This window comes from Coregonus lavaretus (genome assembly GCF_964263955.1).
Source record: "Coregonus lavaretus genome assembly, chromosome: 18".
NCBI lineage: Eukaryota > Metazoa > Chordata > Actinopteri > Salmoniformes > Salmonidae > Coregonus > Coregonus lavaretus.
This window is the reverse complement of record NC_140005.1, coordinates 35,785,275-35,802,222: the sequence shown is the minus strand read 5'-3', so window position 1 is coordinate 35,802,222 and position 16,948 is coordinate 35,785,275. Positions and strand designations below refer to the sequence as shown.

Genomic DNA, 16,948 nt, shown 5'->3' with positions numbered 1-16,948 from the left:
CTCCCATCCAGATAGCATTTGCTATGAAGACTGTTTTTACTGTATGGAAACCAGAGTTTGGCCCCCAAGACAAGGTTCCTCTCATCATTATCCATACCCGAGCCATCTCTCCCTGGTACCTTACATTACACAAACACCAACTCAATCTATGGAATGCATGCTCAGTCAGACCGAGCCATCTTCCTCACATGAATAGAATGTGGCTTGTTTGGTTTATCACCTAATAATAATAATAATAATAATAATAATAATATGCCATTTAGCAGACGCTTTTATCCAAAGCGACTTAGTCATGCGTGCATACATTTTTGTGTATGGGTGGTCCCGGGGATCGAACCCACTACCTTGGCATTACAAGCGCCGTGCTCTACCATCTGAGCTACAGAGGACCACCTAAGGCATCGTAAATCTACTGTCAGTATTAACACAGACACATGAGATTTCTAAGAACCCTATTCTATTGCAGAAAACAACCATTTGATGCAATAACAGTATTACAACATAATCTTGTAATTGTTGCTCTCACATTCCCTCATTTTGAAAATACTCTCAAAATTTAAAAGAAAATTACAAGGTTTAAAGAGATATTAATACACATGTAGAAAGTGCATACATTCTTCATAGAGCAAGAAACATAAAAGCAATAATTCATTGTGACCGGCTGCTATAGCACGGGCTCAGCCTCCTCCCAAGAAACTTAGCACAGTCTCCCATTTCAACCTCCAACACATATTCTAAGCATTCTACCAATTTGTCTGGGGAGGTCATGATACACAGTCACCTGCACGAACCCATGAAGAAAATCAAAAGATGCATACAGTTTATATGATTCAAGACTATATCTTCATAGACAGTGAAAAGCAAATATTGAATGCATAATGCAGTGCATTCAACAATGGAGTTTAATAAAATAAACTTTAGTTATCTAGCACACTCCAATGGATCAGCATGGTGGAAATAACTATTGCCATCCCCATAACACCATCTGTAGAAACTAAAATGAGCATATCTTGTTGGACAAATCCTGGTAGGGATTCCCGGTTTAAGTAAAATGTCTTCAGTTTGGTGCCTAATGAACATGACCTAGGACAAGCATAGTTCCTGAGTATTAACATTATCATCAAAAATGTCATATGGATATATATCAAATAGATTAGGATCAGTTTTACTCTCCCTCCATTCACCAGGGCATGCTGAGAATAGTGTCAACATCTTTAGTACACACAACTTCTTTACCCATGTCACAATTAGTATAACAACAATCAATCCATAATACATTAATTGCTTCACTCATATAGTTATTAACATACTAACAACTTACTCAAATCAATCAGTCAGTTTACAAATCCTAATCAAAACCCAATTAACTATCCAAACCAAATTTAGAATGACAATTCTTAGTGATTCACATTGGTCCTGTCACTCAAAAGTTAAAACCCTCAATTTAGCACACATCAACACTGGCAGAATGTAAATGTATATTAACATACAGTATAATTATCCATAATTCTAGCATTAGCTTCCTCATAAGGAGAATAACTACCAATCAGTATCTCAATGCTTTCTTAGTCTAAATTACTATACATTTAGCAGTGTGTAGACCTCCTTAATCAACCTGATACCCCAAATAACAATTTTGGACAAGTCCAAATCAATTACGGGCACAGTTGACCAACCCCTTCCATCCCCGGCACTCAATCTTCTGGCGTCTCCCCATTTTCTTCTTCAGATAGCTTTATAGTTCAAAATGGATGGCCCATGAAAATGTCCCAATATCAATTTCTCACATGGGCTGCCACCACCTTTACCACCCATTATGTATTGTCCATTTGCCAACCAGCAACATTTAGAGAAGTTTGGAACAGATCTCTCTTCATGCTCACTCCACATGGACTCCTGTCACACTCCTGAGAGAAAAGGCATGAGAGAAAAAGCAGTTGATAGCTTTGATTGGATGCTGTGTACAGGTTGCTGGCTCGGACTCAGGTCTCTCTGTAGAAGTGGTGCAGAACAGGGCCGTATTGAACGCCATTTTCTTCAACCGGTTAGAGGGGGTTTTGACGTTCACACCGTTCTTGGCCGAATTATCCCTTTCATGCATGTAGATACCATCTGTAGTCACGATCACCATAAACTTGAGAGAGGACAGATCAGAACAACAGTTTAGTTCAGTTCATTTCTGATTCAGGAAAGCCAGACAAACATTGGCTATGACAAATCATTACTTTTACCAAGTATTCTTAATACCAATTTCTAATATACTCCCCTTATCACTCTGTCGGCTTCACCGCAGAGTCACAGGATCAGGAAGTTAGACTAACCCATCGGGAGAAATCCCAACTATCCAGCAGACCCAATCTGGTGAGATTTGTATCGAAAACAAAACAAACAACACAACAACACTCCTTCATATATCACTCGATACACTTCTATATATCACTCAAGGTTTGTAAAACTTCAATCCAAAATCCTTCAGAGGACTGGTAATTCCCCCATTTTGACACATGACTCACAATGTGATTAATGTGTAAAAACAACAACACTACTGGTGAAATAAAAACCAATTTAAAATAACAAATGCATAATAACTCCTTAAAGAAAAAATGGTACCCATACGGTCATAGGAAAATAGACTTAAAACAGCTTTATGATACGTATCAGTTTATGATACGTGACTTTGCAGAGAAAATGTGCTCTCTTGTCAGGACGCTGTTCAGACAAAAGAAAGACAATCCATGACATTCATTTGAGCTGATTTTAATAAATGAAACCATACATTCTCTTTGTTATCACAGATGACATAGCTATAGCTACCTATTGTATGTCACATTTATCTGTACATTCTCCTGGATGGTGCATTGGTTGAAATATCTGAGTCTGTGCTACTACTTCTGCTGCCTTGCTTCAGCCTTTTGGGTGTTGATGGGTGCTGCAGTGTTCCCTTTGTTTTCGGCCAGGATGTTGCTCCAGCATATTCTGTCTGTCAGTGAGGGACGCCAGTAGCTATGGAGCGAACCTTCGCACCGATGCCCAATCACTGACATAATGTCCCTCGCTTCTAAACCAGCATTGGCCAGTTTCTGGACTGTCGTGGTCCTAATGCTGTGATTTGTGTATGTAGTTGTACCCGCTGCCCTGCAGATCTTGGGTAGAAGTGCTGCCAGATAGTTCACGTCCATCGGCTCTGACGTGTACCAGATCGAGTCCCCGATACTCTCCTTCGGTGGAGATAAAATGCAAGGGCGTTCTCCGGGCATTTCGATAGATATTTCTCCAGTGATGCCACCGGGTATAGTGGGTTCCCTGGCTGCCCGAACATTAATCCCCTCTTGGACTCCCTGCCCCTCTTCCTTGGGTCCAGATGATTCTTTGTGGCCTCGTTATATGTGAGAGTGGCATATCTGAGAGGGAGAATGCGTTGTTATAATATTGTTTTCCAGTAGCTTAATTACGAGTGCAACTTAGAAATAACACAAACAGGCAATGAACAACTGTTCTCGTCAGTTTTTACGAGGAATGAGTTGGGCTTTAGTTGTCTGTTCCCCTCTTTTCCTTTTCGACCCAGATGTAACTGGAGGTCGAACCACACTTTCTGGACCAGACCCCTTGGTGTACCGGAATTCAGAGCCTGTGAGTTTTGGAGCTGGGCCATGTCCTTATCGTGATGGAGGGGGGCTGTTTGTGATATATTTTCCTTGCCTTCTTAGCTGTTTGATGTTGCCCAGAAATGCATGATTCGAGGTGGTAAATTCAGTGTCCTTCATAAGGCACCAGCTGCGACCGATGGGTGGGTCATTTAGAAACCATTTTAGTTTTCGCAACAAAGTACCGATTTAGCCAGTCAACTGAAAAAAAGGTTTGTATGTTGCCATGACAAGCAGCTCAATTTGCTGTCTGTCTCGTTCAGACACATTCACTTTACAGTGGGGAAAAAAAGTATTTAGTCAGCCACCAATTGTGCAAGTTCTCCCACTCCCAAAGATGAGAGAGGCCTGTAATTTTCATCATAGGTACACGTCAACTATGACAGACAAATTGAGATTATTTTTTCCAGAAAATCACATTGTAGGATTTTTAATGAATTTATTTGCAAATTATGGTGGAAAATAAGTATTTGGTCACCTACAAACAAGCAAGATTTCTGGCTCTCACAGACCTGTAACTTCTTCTTGAAGAGGCTCCTCTGTCCTCCACTCGTTACCTGTATTAATGGCACCTGTTTGAACTTGTTATCAGTATAAAAGACACCTGTCCACAACCTCAAACAGTCACACTCCAAACTCCACTATGGCCAAGACCAAAGAGCTGTCAAAGGACACTAGAAACAAAATTGTAGACCTGCACCAGGCTGGGAAGACTGAATCTGCAATAGGTAAGCAGCTTGGTTTGAAGAAATCAACTGTGGGAGCAATTATTAGGAAATGGAAGACATACAAGACCACTGATAATCTCCCTCGATCTGGGGCTCCACGCAAGATCTCACCCTGTGGGGTCAAAATGATCACAAGAACGGTGAGCAAAAATCCCAGAACCACACGGGGGGACCTAGTGAATGACCTGCAGAGAGCTGGGACCAAAGTAACAAAGCCTACCATCAGTAACACACTACGCCGCCAGGGACTCAAATCCTGCAGTGTCAGACGTGTCCCCCTGCTTAAGCTAGTACATGTTCAGGCCCGTCTGAAGTTTGCATTTGGATGATCCAGAAGAGGATTGAGAGAATGTCATATGGTCAGATGAAACCAAAATAGAACTTTTTGGTAAAAACTCAACTCGTCGTGTTTGGAGGACAAAGAATGCTGAGTTGCATCCAAAGAACACCATACCTACTGTGAAGCATGGGGGTGGAAACATCATGCTTTGGGGCTGTTTTTCTGCAAAGGGACCAGGACGACTGATCCGTGTAAAGGAAAGAATGAATGGGGCCATGTATCGTGAGATTTTGAGTGAAAACCTCCTTCCATCAGCAAGGGCATTGAAGATGAAACGTGGCTGGGTCTTTCAGCATGACAATGATCCCAAACACACCGCCCGGGCAACGAAGGAGTGGCTTAGTAAGAAGCATTTCAAGGTCCTGGAGTGGCCTAGCCAGTCTCCAGATCTCAACCCCATAGAAAATCTTTGGAGGGAGTTGAAAGTCCGTGTTGCCCAGCAACAGCCCCAAAACATCACTACTCTAGAGGAGATCTGCATGGAGGAATGGGCCAAAATACCAGCAACAGTGTGTGAAAACCTTGTGAAGACTTACAGAAAACATTTGACCTGTGTCATTGCCAACAAAGGGTATATAACAAAATATTGAGAAACTTTTGTTATTGACCAAATACTTATTTTCCACCATAATTTGCAAATAAATTCATTAAAGATCCTACAATGTGATTTCTGGATTTTTTTTTTCTCATTTTGTCTGTCATAGTTGACGTGTACCTATGATGAAAATTACAGGCCTCTCTCATCTTTTTAAGTGGGAGAACTTGCACAATTGGTGGCTGACTAAATACTTTTTTCCCCCACTGTATATGGGACGGTGGAGATCGCAATTCAATATTGAAAAGGTCGGAGAGACAGACACGCTTTTCTCCTTCGAAAAACAACTGCTTCAATGGGGGTGTGGCAGATATCAAAACTTCTAATCTTCTCTCATAATGTGAGTTCTTTACAAAAATCTATTCTTAGAAAGGCCACATTCGTATTTTGTTCCTGTGGTGCCAAAGAAAATTATCCAAATTATTTTTTTCTCAGTATTCAGCAGTTCCAAAGCATAATGTGTGTCTTTGTGTGTTGTGTAAAACATTTAAAAAGGCCAGCACTCACTTGCGATGGAAGCTTTGTTTTACGTTTCTTAAACTCAAAGCATGTCTTAATAGACCACACGCTGACATATTTTGGTTGTTGTGTTCCAGGAGGCTCTGTTCTTTAAAGAGAATGTGGCCCACCTGTCTGGTGGAGGTCGTTTCTTCAACGCCACCTTCCAGGTGTCAGCGTGTACAGGTGCTGGTTGTGGGCCCTGGAGCCAGCCTGTACTTGTCATGCCCGCCTCAGGTCAGTGAGCCCCTCTGTCACTCTCCATCATTAGCCCGTCTGCCCCTCTAGCCCTGCCACTATCCATCTAGTAGTCTAGTTGTTTTGAAACCTATGCTCCAAATTTGAAGGTGACGGGGCGTTGTGTTGTATGTAAAGCTGTGTGTGTGTGTGTTCCACACAGCAGTGGCAGCCCAGATGCAGAGAGGCCATATGTGGGTGGGTCTTCTGTTGGGCCTGCTGGTGGCCACAATGGTGGGGCTTCTCTTGACAGTCCTAGTGCACCGCAGAGGGAAGGAGACACCGTTTGGGTATGCTGCCATTGCTCTCTTGCTAGACAAGACCAAAGCCTTTCAAATAAACATTATTTTCTGTTTCAATTCATTAGCATGAGCTGAAAGCACCATTTTAATGAATTGACTGACCTACTGTAAACAACAGCTGCTAAAGAGCATGTTTTCCCCCCAAGTACACTGACTTTACATATAGGCCTTCTGTCTGCAGTATTTACCAGAATCAGAGGCATTGTGTGAATATTTTATGACTGCAACCTTCCTTATTTCTTCCCTTCCTTAAAGTTATCACTGAGCTGACATGATTGGATGAGGGAAAGCAAGATTTCCACTACATTCCGTTCACCAATGTCTTTGCCAGATCAGTGGATTACCCCAAGGAAGGAAGGATGCATTTCAGAAGTATTCGAACAGGAGCGACTTTACTGCAAGGTTACAAAACCAAGGCAAAGCAGGAATAACAGCGCAGTCATAAAGTATTCAAACGAGGCCTCTGATTCTGGTAGATATTGCAGACAGTAGACCTGCCGGCGCCAATACAGTATGTGAACGCAGGACTGTGCTTGTCCTTGCAGGTCTGTGTTCAAACCCCCAGGGACTGAGAGCATGGTCTCCTTCACTGCAGCCAGGTCATTCAACAGGACCTGCCCAGAGCTCCCAGAACTCAGCTGTAAGTAAAGTCAGTCGTGTTTGGCTTACGGTCTCCACAAATAAAGGTGCCGCCCTCTATTGACACGTACTGTAGTGCCTGTAGTCAGTGGACCTGGATGGTGAATAATACATTGAATCGGTGTCTCCCACCAGTGGACAGCTTGGGTATCAATGACGATCTAAAGGCCAAACTGCAAGACGTCCTGATCCCAGAAAGACTACTGACCCTCGGACACATGTTGGGAAAAGGTTGGTGAGGGCTTCCTTGTGTACTGTTTCTATACAAAATAGCTCACACCCTTTAAAAGTGCTGACTAAAAGTAGTGTTGACAAAATGTTGTGGATGCTAGCGGCTGCAAAAGAGAGCATTTACAAACGTCTGGCATGGCCTATAATCATGACTGTGTATTGCTAAATAACAAGGCAGACCTAATGTCTGTGTTGTGATGTTTTGGAATATGTTGAATTGTACCAAAGTGTTTATTGTCCCAGGATTAATGTGGCAGTGATTTTTCTGTGTTTGTGTAGGTGAGTTTGGCTCAGTGCGTGAGGCCTTCCTAAAGATGGAGGACAGTACTGTACAGAAGGTTGCAGTGAAGGTGCTCAAAAGTGAGTGAGAGACTATTGACTTTACATTTTAACTGCCTTTTTATATGAATGTGTACAGTCAGTGGATATTACATTGATACAGTTGAAAGTAGATTTAATTTATTCCCGGGATGGGATTTCCTTTGTGTGCACGTGCTTGGGCCTAATCATAGAATTACAGAATCTCTATTAATTTTAAAGGATCGCTGTCGGCCTAGTAGTAAAGATTTGTCGTCTAACTTTTTAAGTGTATTTTCTTTTAATGTGTCATAAACACAACCAGTCATGATGTTTTCATCTGATTGTCAAACAATCACTTCAAACGGCTCCTGTAAGCCTGGCTACCTGCGCATGTTCGTCCACTCTAAAAAATAATTCCAGCATCCATACGGTGCACTGTGTACCCGCCATTTGATGAATGGAAAGAGACAGCTGTTACAAAACACCAAAAAGTGGAATGAATGACATTTGGCGATTTGTCAAAAAGGCCTAAACTTGTGTAACCTGAATTGATGCGTCCACTGCTGTTTGCGTGCGTCTCAGTCTCGGCCACTCATCTCTGCCTTGGCAAAATGTCACTATATTGTCGAACCACATAGCATTTTGGAGCATACTTCCACATGTTTTCAAGTCCATTCTTACATGTTTTATGACATTGACATGCAGTAGGCTAATGATAAATAATAGTGTAATAGCCTACAGTTCTTCTTGGCATCTTTGTTTTAATTATTGTGATAGGCTCATGTTTTACCAGTAGGCCTACGGCGTGCCCCTACTATTTATTTTGCCAGAACTCCATACCGGCTTACTTTCACCCCTGATGTGAACTAATAAGTCCTTGCAAGTTGTGATAATTGTTATGTTTTCTGTCATTTATCCTTCAGCGGATATCAACTCATCATGTGATATTGAACAGTGCCTGAAGGAGGCTTCTCATATGAAGGACTTCGATCATCCTAATGTCATCCAGCTCATTGGTTAGTAGTGAATATATAAACCCATGACTTGGGCCAACGTTTAGTTCAATTAAATTCATTACAACTTTATTTACGAAAGGCATTGCCAGATTACAAATAATAATATCTTCCACAAAGGAGTACAACAAGTAGGCTACTTATAGGTTCGGAGAAAGTGTTGTAACTGTGTCATTACAGCAACTCAGTGCAGTGAGTTGTTGATTATATTTTATAATTATATTGAATATATTTTGGTCCTCCAGGAGTGAGTTTGCACAGACGGCCTCAGCAACGGTTGCCCATCCCCATGGTTATCCTGCCATTCATGAAGCACGGGGACCTTCACACATTTCTGCTCTTGTCCCGCCTTGGAGATGAGCCCTTTGTGAGTGCCCCCTATACATTTTATACACACTTGTATGCATACTAAAATAGATACCCAATACTGGAATACATACACTGAGTGTACAAAACATTAGGAACACTTTCCTAATATTGAGTTGCACCGCCTTTTGCCCCCAGAACAGCCTCAATTCATTGGGGCATGGACTCTACAATGTGTCAAAAGCATTCCACAGGGATGCTGGCCCATGTTGACTCCAATGCGTCCCACAGTTGTGTCAAATTGGCACAAAGTGTTGCAGTTCTTGACACACTCAAACCGGTGCGCCTGGCACCTACTACCATACCCCGTTGAAAGGCACTTAATTACAGTGAGGGAAAAAAGTATTTGATCCCCTGCTGATTTTGTACGTTTGCACACTGACAAAGAAATGATCAGTCTATAATTTTAATGGTAGGTTTATTTGAACAGTGAGAGACAGAATAACAACAAAAAAATCCAGAAAAACGCATGTTAAAAATGATATAAATTGATTTGCATTTTAATGAGGGAAATAAGTATTTGACCCCCTCTCAATCAGAAAGATTTCTGTCTCCCAGGTGTCTTTTATACAGGTAACGAGCTGAGATTAGGAGCACACTCTTAAAGGGAGTGCTCCTAATCTCAGCTTGTTACCTGTATAAAAGACACCTGTCCACAGAAGCAATCAATCAATCAGATTCCAAACTCTCCACCATGGCCAAGACCAAAGAGCTCGCCAAGGATGTCAGGGACAAGATTGTAGACCTACACAAGGCTGGAATGGGCTACAAGACCATCGCCAAGCAGCTTGGTGAGAAGGTGACAACAGTTGGTGCGATTATTAGCAAATGGAAGAAACACAAAAGAACTGTCAATCTCCCTCGGCCTGGGGCTCCATGCAAGATCTCACCTCGTGGAGTTGCAATGATCATGAGAACGGTGAGGAATCAGCCCAGAACTACACGGGAGGATCTTGTCAATGATCTCAAGGCAGCTGGGACCATAGTCACCAAGAAAACAATTGGTAACACACTACGCCGTGAAGGACTGAAATCCTGCAGCGCCTTCAAGGTCCCCCTGCTCAAGAAAGCACATATACAGGCCCGTCTGAAGTTTGCCAATGAACATCTGAATGATTCAGAGGAGAACTGGGTGAAAGTGTTGTGGTCAGATGAGACCAAAATCGAGCTCTTTGGCATCAACTCAACTCGCCGTGTTTGGAGGAGGAGGAATGCTGCCTATGACCCCAAGAACACCATCCACACTGTCAAACATGGAGGTGGAAACATTATGCTTTGAGGGTGTTTTTCTGCTAAGGGGACAGGACAACTTCACCGCATCAAAGGGACGATGGACGGGGCCACGTACCGTCAAATCTTGGTTGAGAACCTCCTTCCCTCAGCCAGGGCATTGAAAATGGGTTGTGGATGGGTATTCCAGCATTCCACACACGGCCAAGGCAACAAAGGAGTGGCTCAAGAAGAAGCACACTAAGGTCCTGGAGTGGCCTAGCCAGTCTCCAGACCTTAATCCCATAGAAAATCTGTGGATGGAACTGAAGGTTCGAGTTGCCAAACGTCAGCCTCGAAAACTTAATGACTTGGAGAAGATCTGCAAAGTGTAGTGGGACAAAATCCCTACTGAGATGTGTGCAAACCTGGTGGCCAACTACAAGAAACGTCTGACCTCTGTGATTGCCAACAAGGGTTTTGCCACCAAGTACTAAGTCATGTTTTGCAGAGGGGTCAAATACTTATTTCCCTCATTAAAATGCAAATCAATTTATAACATTTTTGACATGCGTTTTTCTGGATTTTGTTGTTGTTATTCTGTCTCTCACTGTTCAAATAAACCTACCATAAAAATTATAGACTGATCATGTCTTTGTCAGTGGGCAAACGTACAAAATCAGCAGGGGATCAAATACTTTTCCCTCACTGTATTTTGTCTTGCCCATTCACCCTCTGAATGGCACACGTACACAATCCATGTCTCAATTGTCTCAAGGCTTGAAAATCCTTCTTTAACCTGTCTCCTCCCCTTCATCTACACTGATTTGAAGTGGATTTAACAGGTGACATCGTTAAGGGATCATAGCTTTCACCTGGTCAGTCTGTCATGGAAAGAGCAGGTGTTCTTAATGTTTTGTACACTAACCCTGTAACACTATAATACACTTCTGCCCAGCATGTGTCCAGAGAACTCAAGGTCTTCCACTGTTACATTTGACTGTTTAGATACAGAATGTTTTAAATCATTCCTTCATTTCCTGTTATCGACTGTAGAGGAAAGACCAGGTTGACCTGTGGGGCCAATTTATTTGTTGTTTTTTTCGATAGTAGACTTTGTAATTGATGTAGAGCTTCAAATCATGTTTTAACAAAGTAATCTTGCTGTCTCCCTCACACAGACAGTGTCACTGCAGATGCTCATACAGTTCATGTTGGACATCGCTCGTGGAATGGAGTACCTGAGCAATAAAAACTTCATACACAGAGATCTGGCTGCGCGCAACTGCATGTGAGAATCTACGAGCAGAGTAGACAGTGGCTTTATCCCAAATGGCACCCTATTCCCTATAGGGCCCTGGTCAAAACTAGTGCACTAAATGGGGAATGTGGCAACATTTGAGACGCAACCTGTCACTTTACTCTTTCCTAACTGGAACTCCCTCTAATATGGTTTAACACTGAATTTACTAGAGCTTTCTTTTGCCTGTGGGTTGGATTGTGACCATCTCCTGTCCTTTGTTCATAGGCTTAGTGAAAACTTGACAGTCTGTGTGGCAGACTTTGGCCTGTCAAAGAAAATCTACAGTGGCGACTACTACAGACAAGGATCTGTCTCAAAGCTGCCTGTCAAGTGGATATCTCTGGAGAGTCTTGCTGACAATGTCTACACTACTCAGAGTGATGTGGTACATACAAACATAGACGCGCCCTCATCTTGGTCACAGTACACACAAACTCATACCTTCATTTTCTAAATGATGGTGACACTGTAGGGTGGTAATATTTGAGTTTGGGATCCCCATCTTGAAATCCTCTTTGTGAAAAGGATTACATTTGTGTTTTGTTATGCAATTCAATGCATCATGGATAGGATGTTTATTTTGTTTCCAGACCAATCAATTTCATTTTTGAATTTTTGAACCATGTAGTGGCCCCAGAAGTTCACTGACTGAGTCCCTGTTTAATAGATAAGATGTTGTTTGTTTTTGGAACTGTCAATTCCTTATTTTTGACTTTAATGGCCCAGAAGTTAACTGACTGACTCTGTTTTCCCACAGTGGGCGTTTGGAGTCACCATGTGGGAGATCATGGCACGGGGGCAGACCCCTTACCCTGGGGTGGAGAACTCAGAAATCTACGAGTACCTCATCAAGGGAGAGAGGCTCAAACAGCCACCTGACTGCCGAGACGACATGTGAGTGGTCCACTGGGTCTGATCGAAAAGGCCTTCATCAGAACTGATGGGATCGGTGCTATACTTTTCAAATGACTTAAACAATCAAATTATCATCATTGGTGCCAGATTAATATTTTTACTGCCTATTTAACCAGGTAACTCATTGAGAACATATTCTCTTTTACAATAATGACCTGACAGTTCGAATCGTCTTCCTCTTTTTTTCCCAGTTACGAGATCATGCATAGCTGCTGGAGCCCTGTTCCCAAGTGCCGCCCCAGTTTCCAGCACCTGATTGACCAGCTGGAGAGGCTGTGGGCCAGCCTATCCCCAGGGCCTAGCTGTATTAAGGAGGCCCTTCTCTACGTTAACCTGGAGAATGACAAGGTGGAGCAGGGCGCAGGGGCACTGGGCACAGGGTCAGCAATGCCCTGGCAGTGTGTGGGGATGGAGGAAGATGAAAAAGACTGGCTCATGGTGTCTTCTGGGGTAGCTCTGGCTATCGGTGGAGACTACCGCTACATCATTGGCCCTACCTGTAATAGCAATGAAGAGGAGGACGGTGGGAGGCAGGTTGACTCAATGGATACCTTGCAGCAAGAAGTTAGGGATGAGAAATATGAAGACACGTTCATTAATGTGTGATTTTATATTTCGACCACCATGCTGCCTCCCCTGCCCTGACCGCAACTGACCTTGTGTACAGATTTCACAGACTGGCAAATTGGTTGTGGTGGGTTGGTCACTCACTACTGCCTTCCAGTGAAGTTTCTGAAAACAAATGGCTGCTCACCAGCATTACTTAATGGAGCAAAATTGGATTGAAGTGCATATCTTACTGAACTTTTCTACCCATTTTATTGCAAGTTATTCTGTGTATTTTTGTACTTTAAACTAAATGACTTCACACCCAGACACACACAATCAGCCTTACTATTACTTTGACAAAAAGCACAGTACATTTAGATCTTGACTGATATACAGTTAGTTAACTTTTCAATGGAAAACTCACTGACAGAGGCATTATTTAGTATGTAGATACGCACCTTTTGATGTTTAGGGACTGAATTTATTAACAAATGCTCCCTATGTCCCTAGTGTGCACTGTACTGTAGGTATTGAACATTGGTATTTGTTGCTTTGCGAACTTACTCCCTTTCATACTGTTGAAAAGAAAATTACTCTTTGCAGTAAGGAATTGAGACCAAAAGCTCAAGAGAAGTTTCAAGTGTTTATTACCAAGGATGCCGTCAGCTGAGTGCATACATTTAGAAAGTTCACAACACATCTTATACTCTTCCCTCCTTTTGGTCACCACCCTCTTTTAGGTGTCACCTACCCAGCTATACATTTTATGACCCCAATGAGTTTCCCTTATCTACCCTGTGGAATGTCCATGGTCCTCTCTTTGGTTAGCTAGATGTCAGAATCACACCCCGTCCATCTTCATTGTCCTTGGCCTGACCCTGCTCCCTGATCCGAGGCAATTTCCTCTTATCTGATTAGGTCAACCTTTCCAAATTAGCATACAGTTTCATGGCCTAAACTTCATTAATACTCACTGTAATCACTCACTAAACAGGATACAAACAAACTACAGTTTAACTTGAAACATGTTATATTTGAACAGAATCCATCAATACCCTAAACTCAATATAAAAAGCAGCTCCAGTCCAAAAGTGTCTATTACACTCATTCTTAATCTGTATTCTTATTTAACCTTAGAATAACATTTAATGGGACCACGACTGTTAGAATCCCTTAAAGCAGTGGTCACCATCCTTTTCTGAGTCCAGATCACATTCTGAGTCCAAATGCAAGCAGAGTTCTACTGCTCAGATTTATATTTTATTTTTTACATTACTTTAAAAAATGTATGCTTATGCAACATTAACCTATTAAAAACAGTACTGTAGCAATGAGGTTTGTGCAGTAGGCTGTAGACCCAATACATTATCACTGCATATTGGATTTGCTTCAATTGCCCTGCCAATGTTGTTCGGACCATTTAAAAATATATACTGAACAAAAATATAAACGCAACATGCAACAGTTGGCATTGTGTGACAACTGCAGCACAAGGTGCACCTGTGTAATGATCATGCTGTTTAATCAGCTTCTTGATATGCCACACCTGTCAGGTGGATGGATTATCTTGGCCTAAGGGGAACTGCTCAATAACAGGGATGTAAACGAATGTGTGCACAAAATTTGAGAGAATTCTTTTTTGTGCATTTGGAAAATTTCTGGGATCTTTTATTTCAGCTCATGAAACATGGGACCAACACTTAGCATGTTGCGATTATATTTTTGTTCAGTATAGATAAAAGGATAAGTAGCATATCATTTTTTTATGTTTTCATTTTTGTTCAGTGTATATTTCAAAATGTATGGTAGGCTATATGATCACACCAGTAATAGATCAGTTGTATTACTTGTAAGGCACAGCTGAGTGAGCATACATTTTAAATAATTATTTTGGGGGGGCTGATGGTGCCTGCATCTGATGGTCAGTCTCAGCGGAGGGAGAGAGCAGCAGACTGAGGGTCCACCTCTCAACGTCCCTCCACTCTCCCTTTCCTTTGCTGACCAAAAAGGGACACGGTCTTCCAGCTGATGGTGAAACTCGAGTCACACCGCATTATTTCTGCCTCATGCACAAATTAATGTTACTGGTATGAACAGAGAAAGTGAAATTCCTTGATATTAAAGACCCAAGCCTCTAATAATAACAACGCAAACGATACACTTTCCTACTCATTACAGATGCAGTGCTGGTTGTAGCCCGTGGAAGTAGGAAGAATGCGCATTTTATGGCTTATAAAAGTGTTGAATAAAAACTGTTGACAGAAGCTCTTTGCTGTATTCCTTGACAGTCTCTCTCGTCATGGTTTTAAACGGTTTGAAATCTCACAGTATCAACTTTGCTGTATGTTATTCTTTTTTTATTGCCTGCTACTTTACTGCAGACACTGTTATCTGAGCCATGTGATTAGCCAGCGGTAGGCCTATATAGCACTTGATTTGCTCTCCGGGCCCGTTTGCACCTTCAGACACATGAAATGGTCCAAAATGGGAACACTTCGCCTTCCCGGCGCGGAGGGCAGCTGAATCGGGTCCACCTACCGTCAACAGTGCGAGACAAATAAAATAGGAACGCAAGGCTTTATCGTTGGGTTTTTTACATACATTTTTGGCGATCGACTAGGAATGCCTTGGAGATCGACCAGTCCATGGCGAGGACCGGTTGGTGACCGCTGCCTTAAAGGGATACTTAGGGATTTTTGCAATGAGGCCTTTTATCTACTTCCCCAGAGTCCTATGAAATCGTTGATACCATTTTTATGTCGGTGCATCCCATTTGAAGGAAGTTTCTCACTAGCGCTAGCACAACTGCTAACTAGCGTTAGCACAATAACTGGAAGTCATAGCAGATACCCATAGACTTCCAGTCATTGCGCTAATGCTAGTTAGCATTGGGTCGCGAAACTACCTCCAACTTCCTTAATACTGGACATGGAGACATAAAAATGGTATCAACAACTTCATCTGACTCTGGGGAAGTAGATAAAGACCTCATTGCCAAAATCCCAAAGTATCTCTTTACATTTTTTGTCAATGAGTTATTTTGAAGAGTACCATTGAGAATTGATGAAACAGGATAATATGCAGAACGTTGTATGTATTCAATAACTAAGTTTACCAGAGTGTGAATATGGATATTATGTGTTAAGACATTAGCCTGATAAAATGGGAGTCTGTCGTTCACTGATGTTCAAAGTGCTTACAGAGACACCCTTGATTTTGCATTCTGGAGCATTCCATGTAGGCTATGGGATATCAAGGGACATTATGTTTTAATATGTATATTTTCAATGTATTTTTTGTATATTGTTATAAAATAATGTCCATAGATACAACCCAGATCATTAAAAACAAAGACTTATGAAGCTGATGCTTTGTGTTGTGATACTCTGACCAGTCCATCCTTACCAGCCAGTGCCTAGTTGTTTGACATTTGTACATAAAGCTACAATGTAATTCACACCTCCAAGTGTAAGTAAATAAAAAGTATTGGTTGTTTCATGATCGTATGGTATATTTGTCTTTATACCTTCTGGGAGAGCATGGAACTCACCCTCAGCCTAACTTCTATGTGCCCCAGCTGATCTGGATAAATGTAGTTAAAGAAAGTAATTTTAATGTAAATTGTTAGATACTAACCACGTTTTCATGCAGTAAAGTCATACTGTATAAAAAAATAAAAAAACATGACCGCTGTTTCTGTACAATTGTATAAATGCCGACAGAATTTGTTCGTTCGACATGGTGGGATCTTTTTGTTATGCGAAAAATGGCGGTGGAAACCCCTTTATGCGCAAATATTGATAATATAACCATCATATTGAAGTAAACTTGGGAGTCACGCGATGATATGGTGTGTGTGATCCTCCCACTACGACTCGGCAAACCATGTAGTGTATTGGGCTACAGATGAAATAAATTATGATTAACTTCACAGGGTAGTGAAAGTCCACGGTGATCTTGATCCTCCTTTTCCAATAAATATTGAGGGTCTTATTCTGGTGACATGATTGATGCTTGACAAAAAAATATTCTGTTTTTTATCCATAATAATCTCATCATTTAGATTTACTAGCCGACGG

General features: G+C 41.8%; 1 protein-coding gene across 1 annotated transcript in view; it reads left to right on the top strand.

Moving 5' to 3' along the window:
- Positions 1 to 16,370, top strand: part of LOC311145999 (tyrosine-protein kinase receptor TYRO3-like) — a 32,056-nt gene extending 15,686 nt beyond the window's left edge. The window contains exons 9-19 of the mRNA XM_084182430.1: positions 5,904 to 6,042; positions 6,206 to 6,332; positions 6,890 to 6,984; positions 7,119 to 7,214; positions 7,494 to 7,574; positions 8,438 to 8,530; positions 8,773 to 8,894; positions 11,284 to 11,393; positions 11,631 to 11,790; positions 12,163 to 12,299; positions 12,512 to 16,370. Coding sequence (XP_084038556.1) covers positions 5,904 to 6,042; positions 6,206 to 6,332; positions 6,890 to 6,984; positions 7,119 to 7,214; positions 7,494 to 7,574; positions 8,438 to 8,530; positions 8,773 to 8,894; positions 11,284 to 11,393; positions 11,631 to 11,790; positions 12,163 to 12,299; positions 12,512 to 12,926 — 1,575 coding nt within the window. The 3' untranslated portion in view covers positions 12,927 to 16,370. The remainder of the gene's footprint in view (positions 1 to 5,903; positions 6,043 to 6,205; positions 6,333 to 6,889; positions 6,985 to 7,118; positions 7,215 to 7,493; positions 7,575 to 8,437; positions 8,531 to 8,772; positions 8,895 to 11,283; positions 11,394 to 11,630; positions 11,791 to 12,162; positions 12,300 to 12,511) is intronic.
- Positions 16,371 to 16,948: the final 578 nt, after the last annotated feature.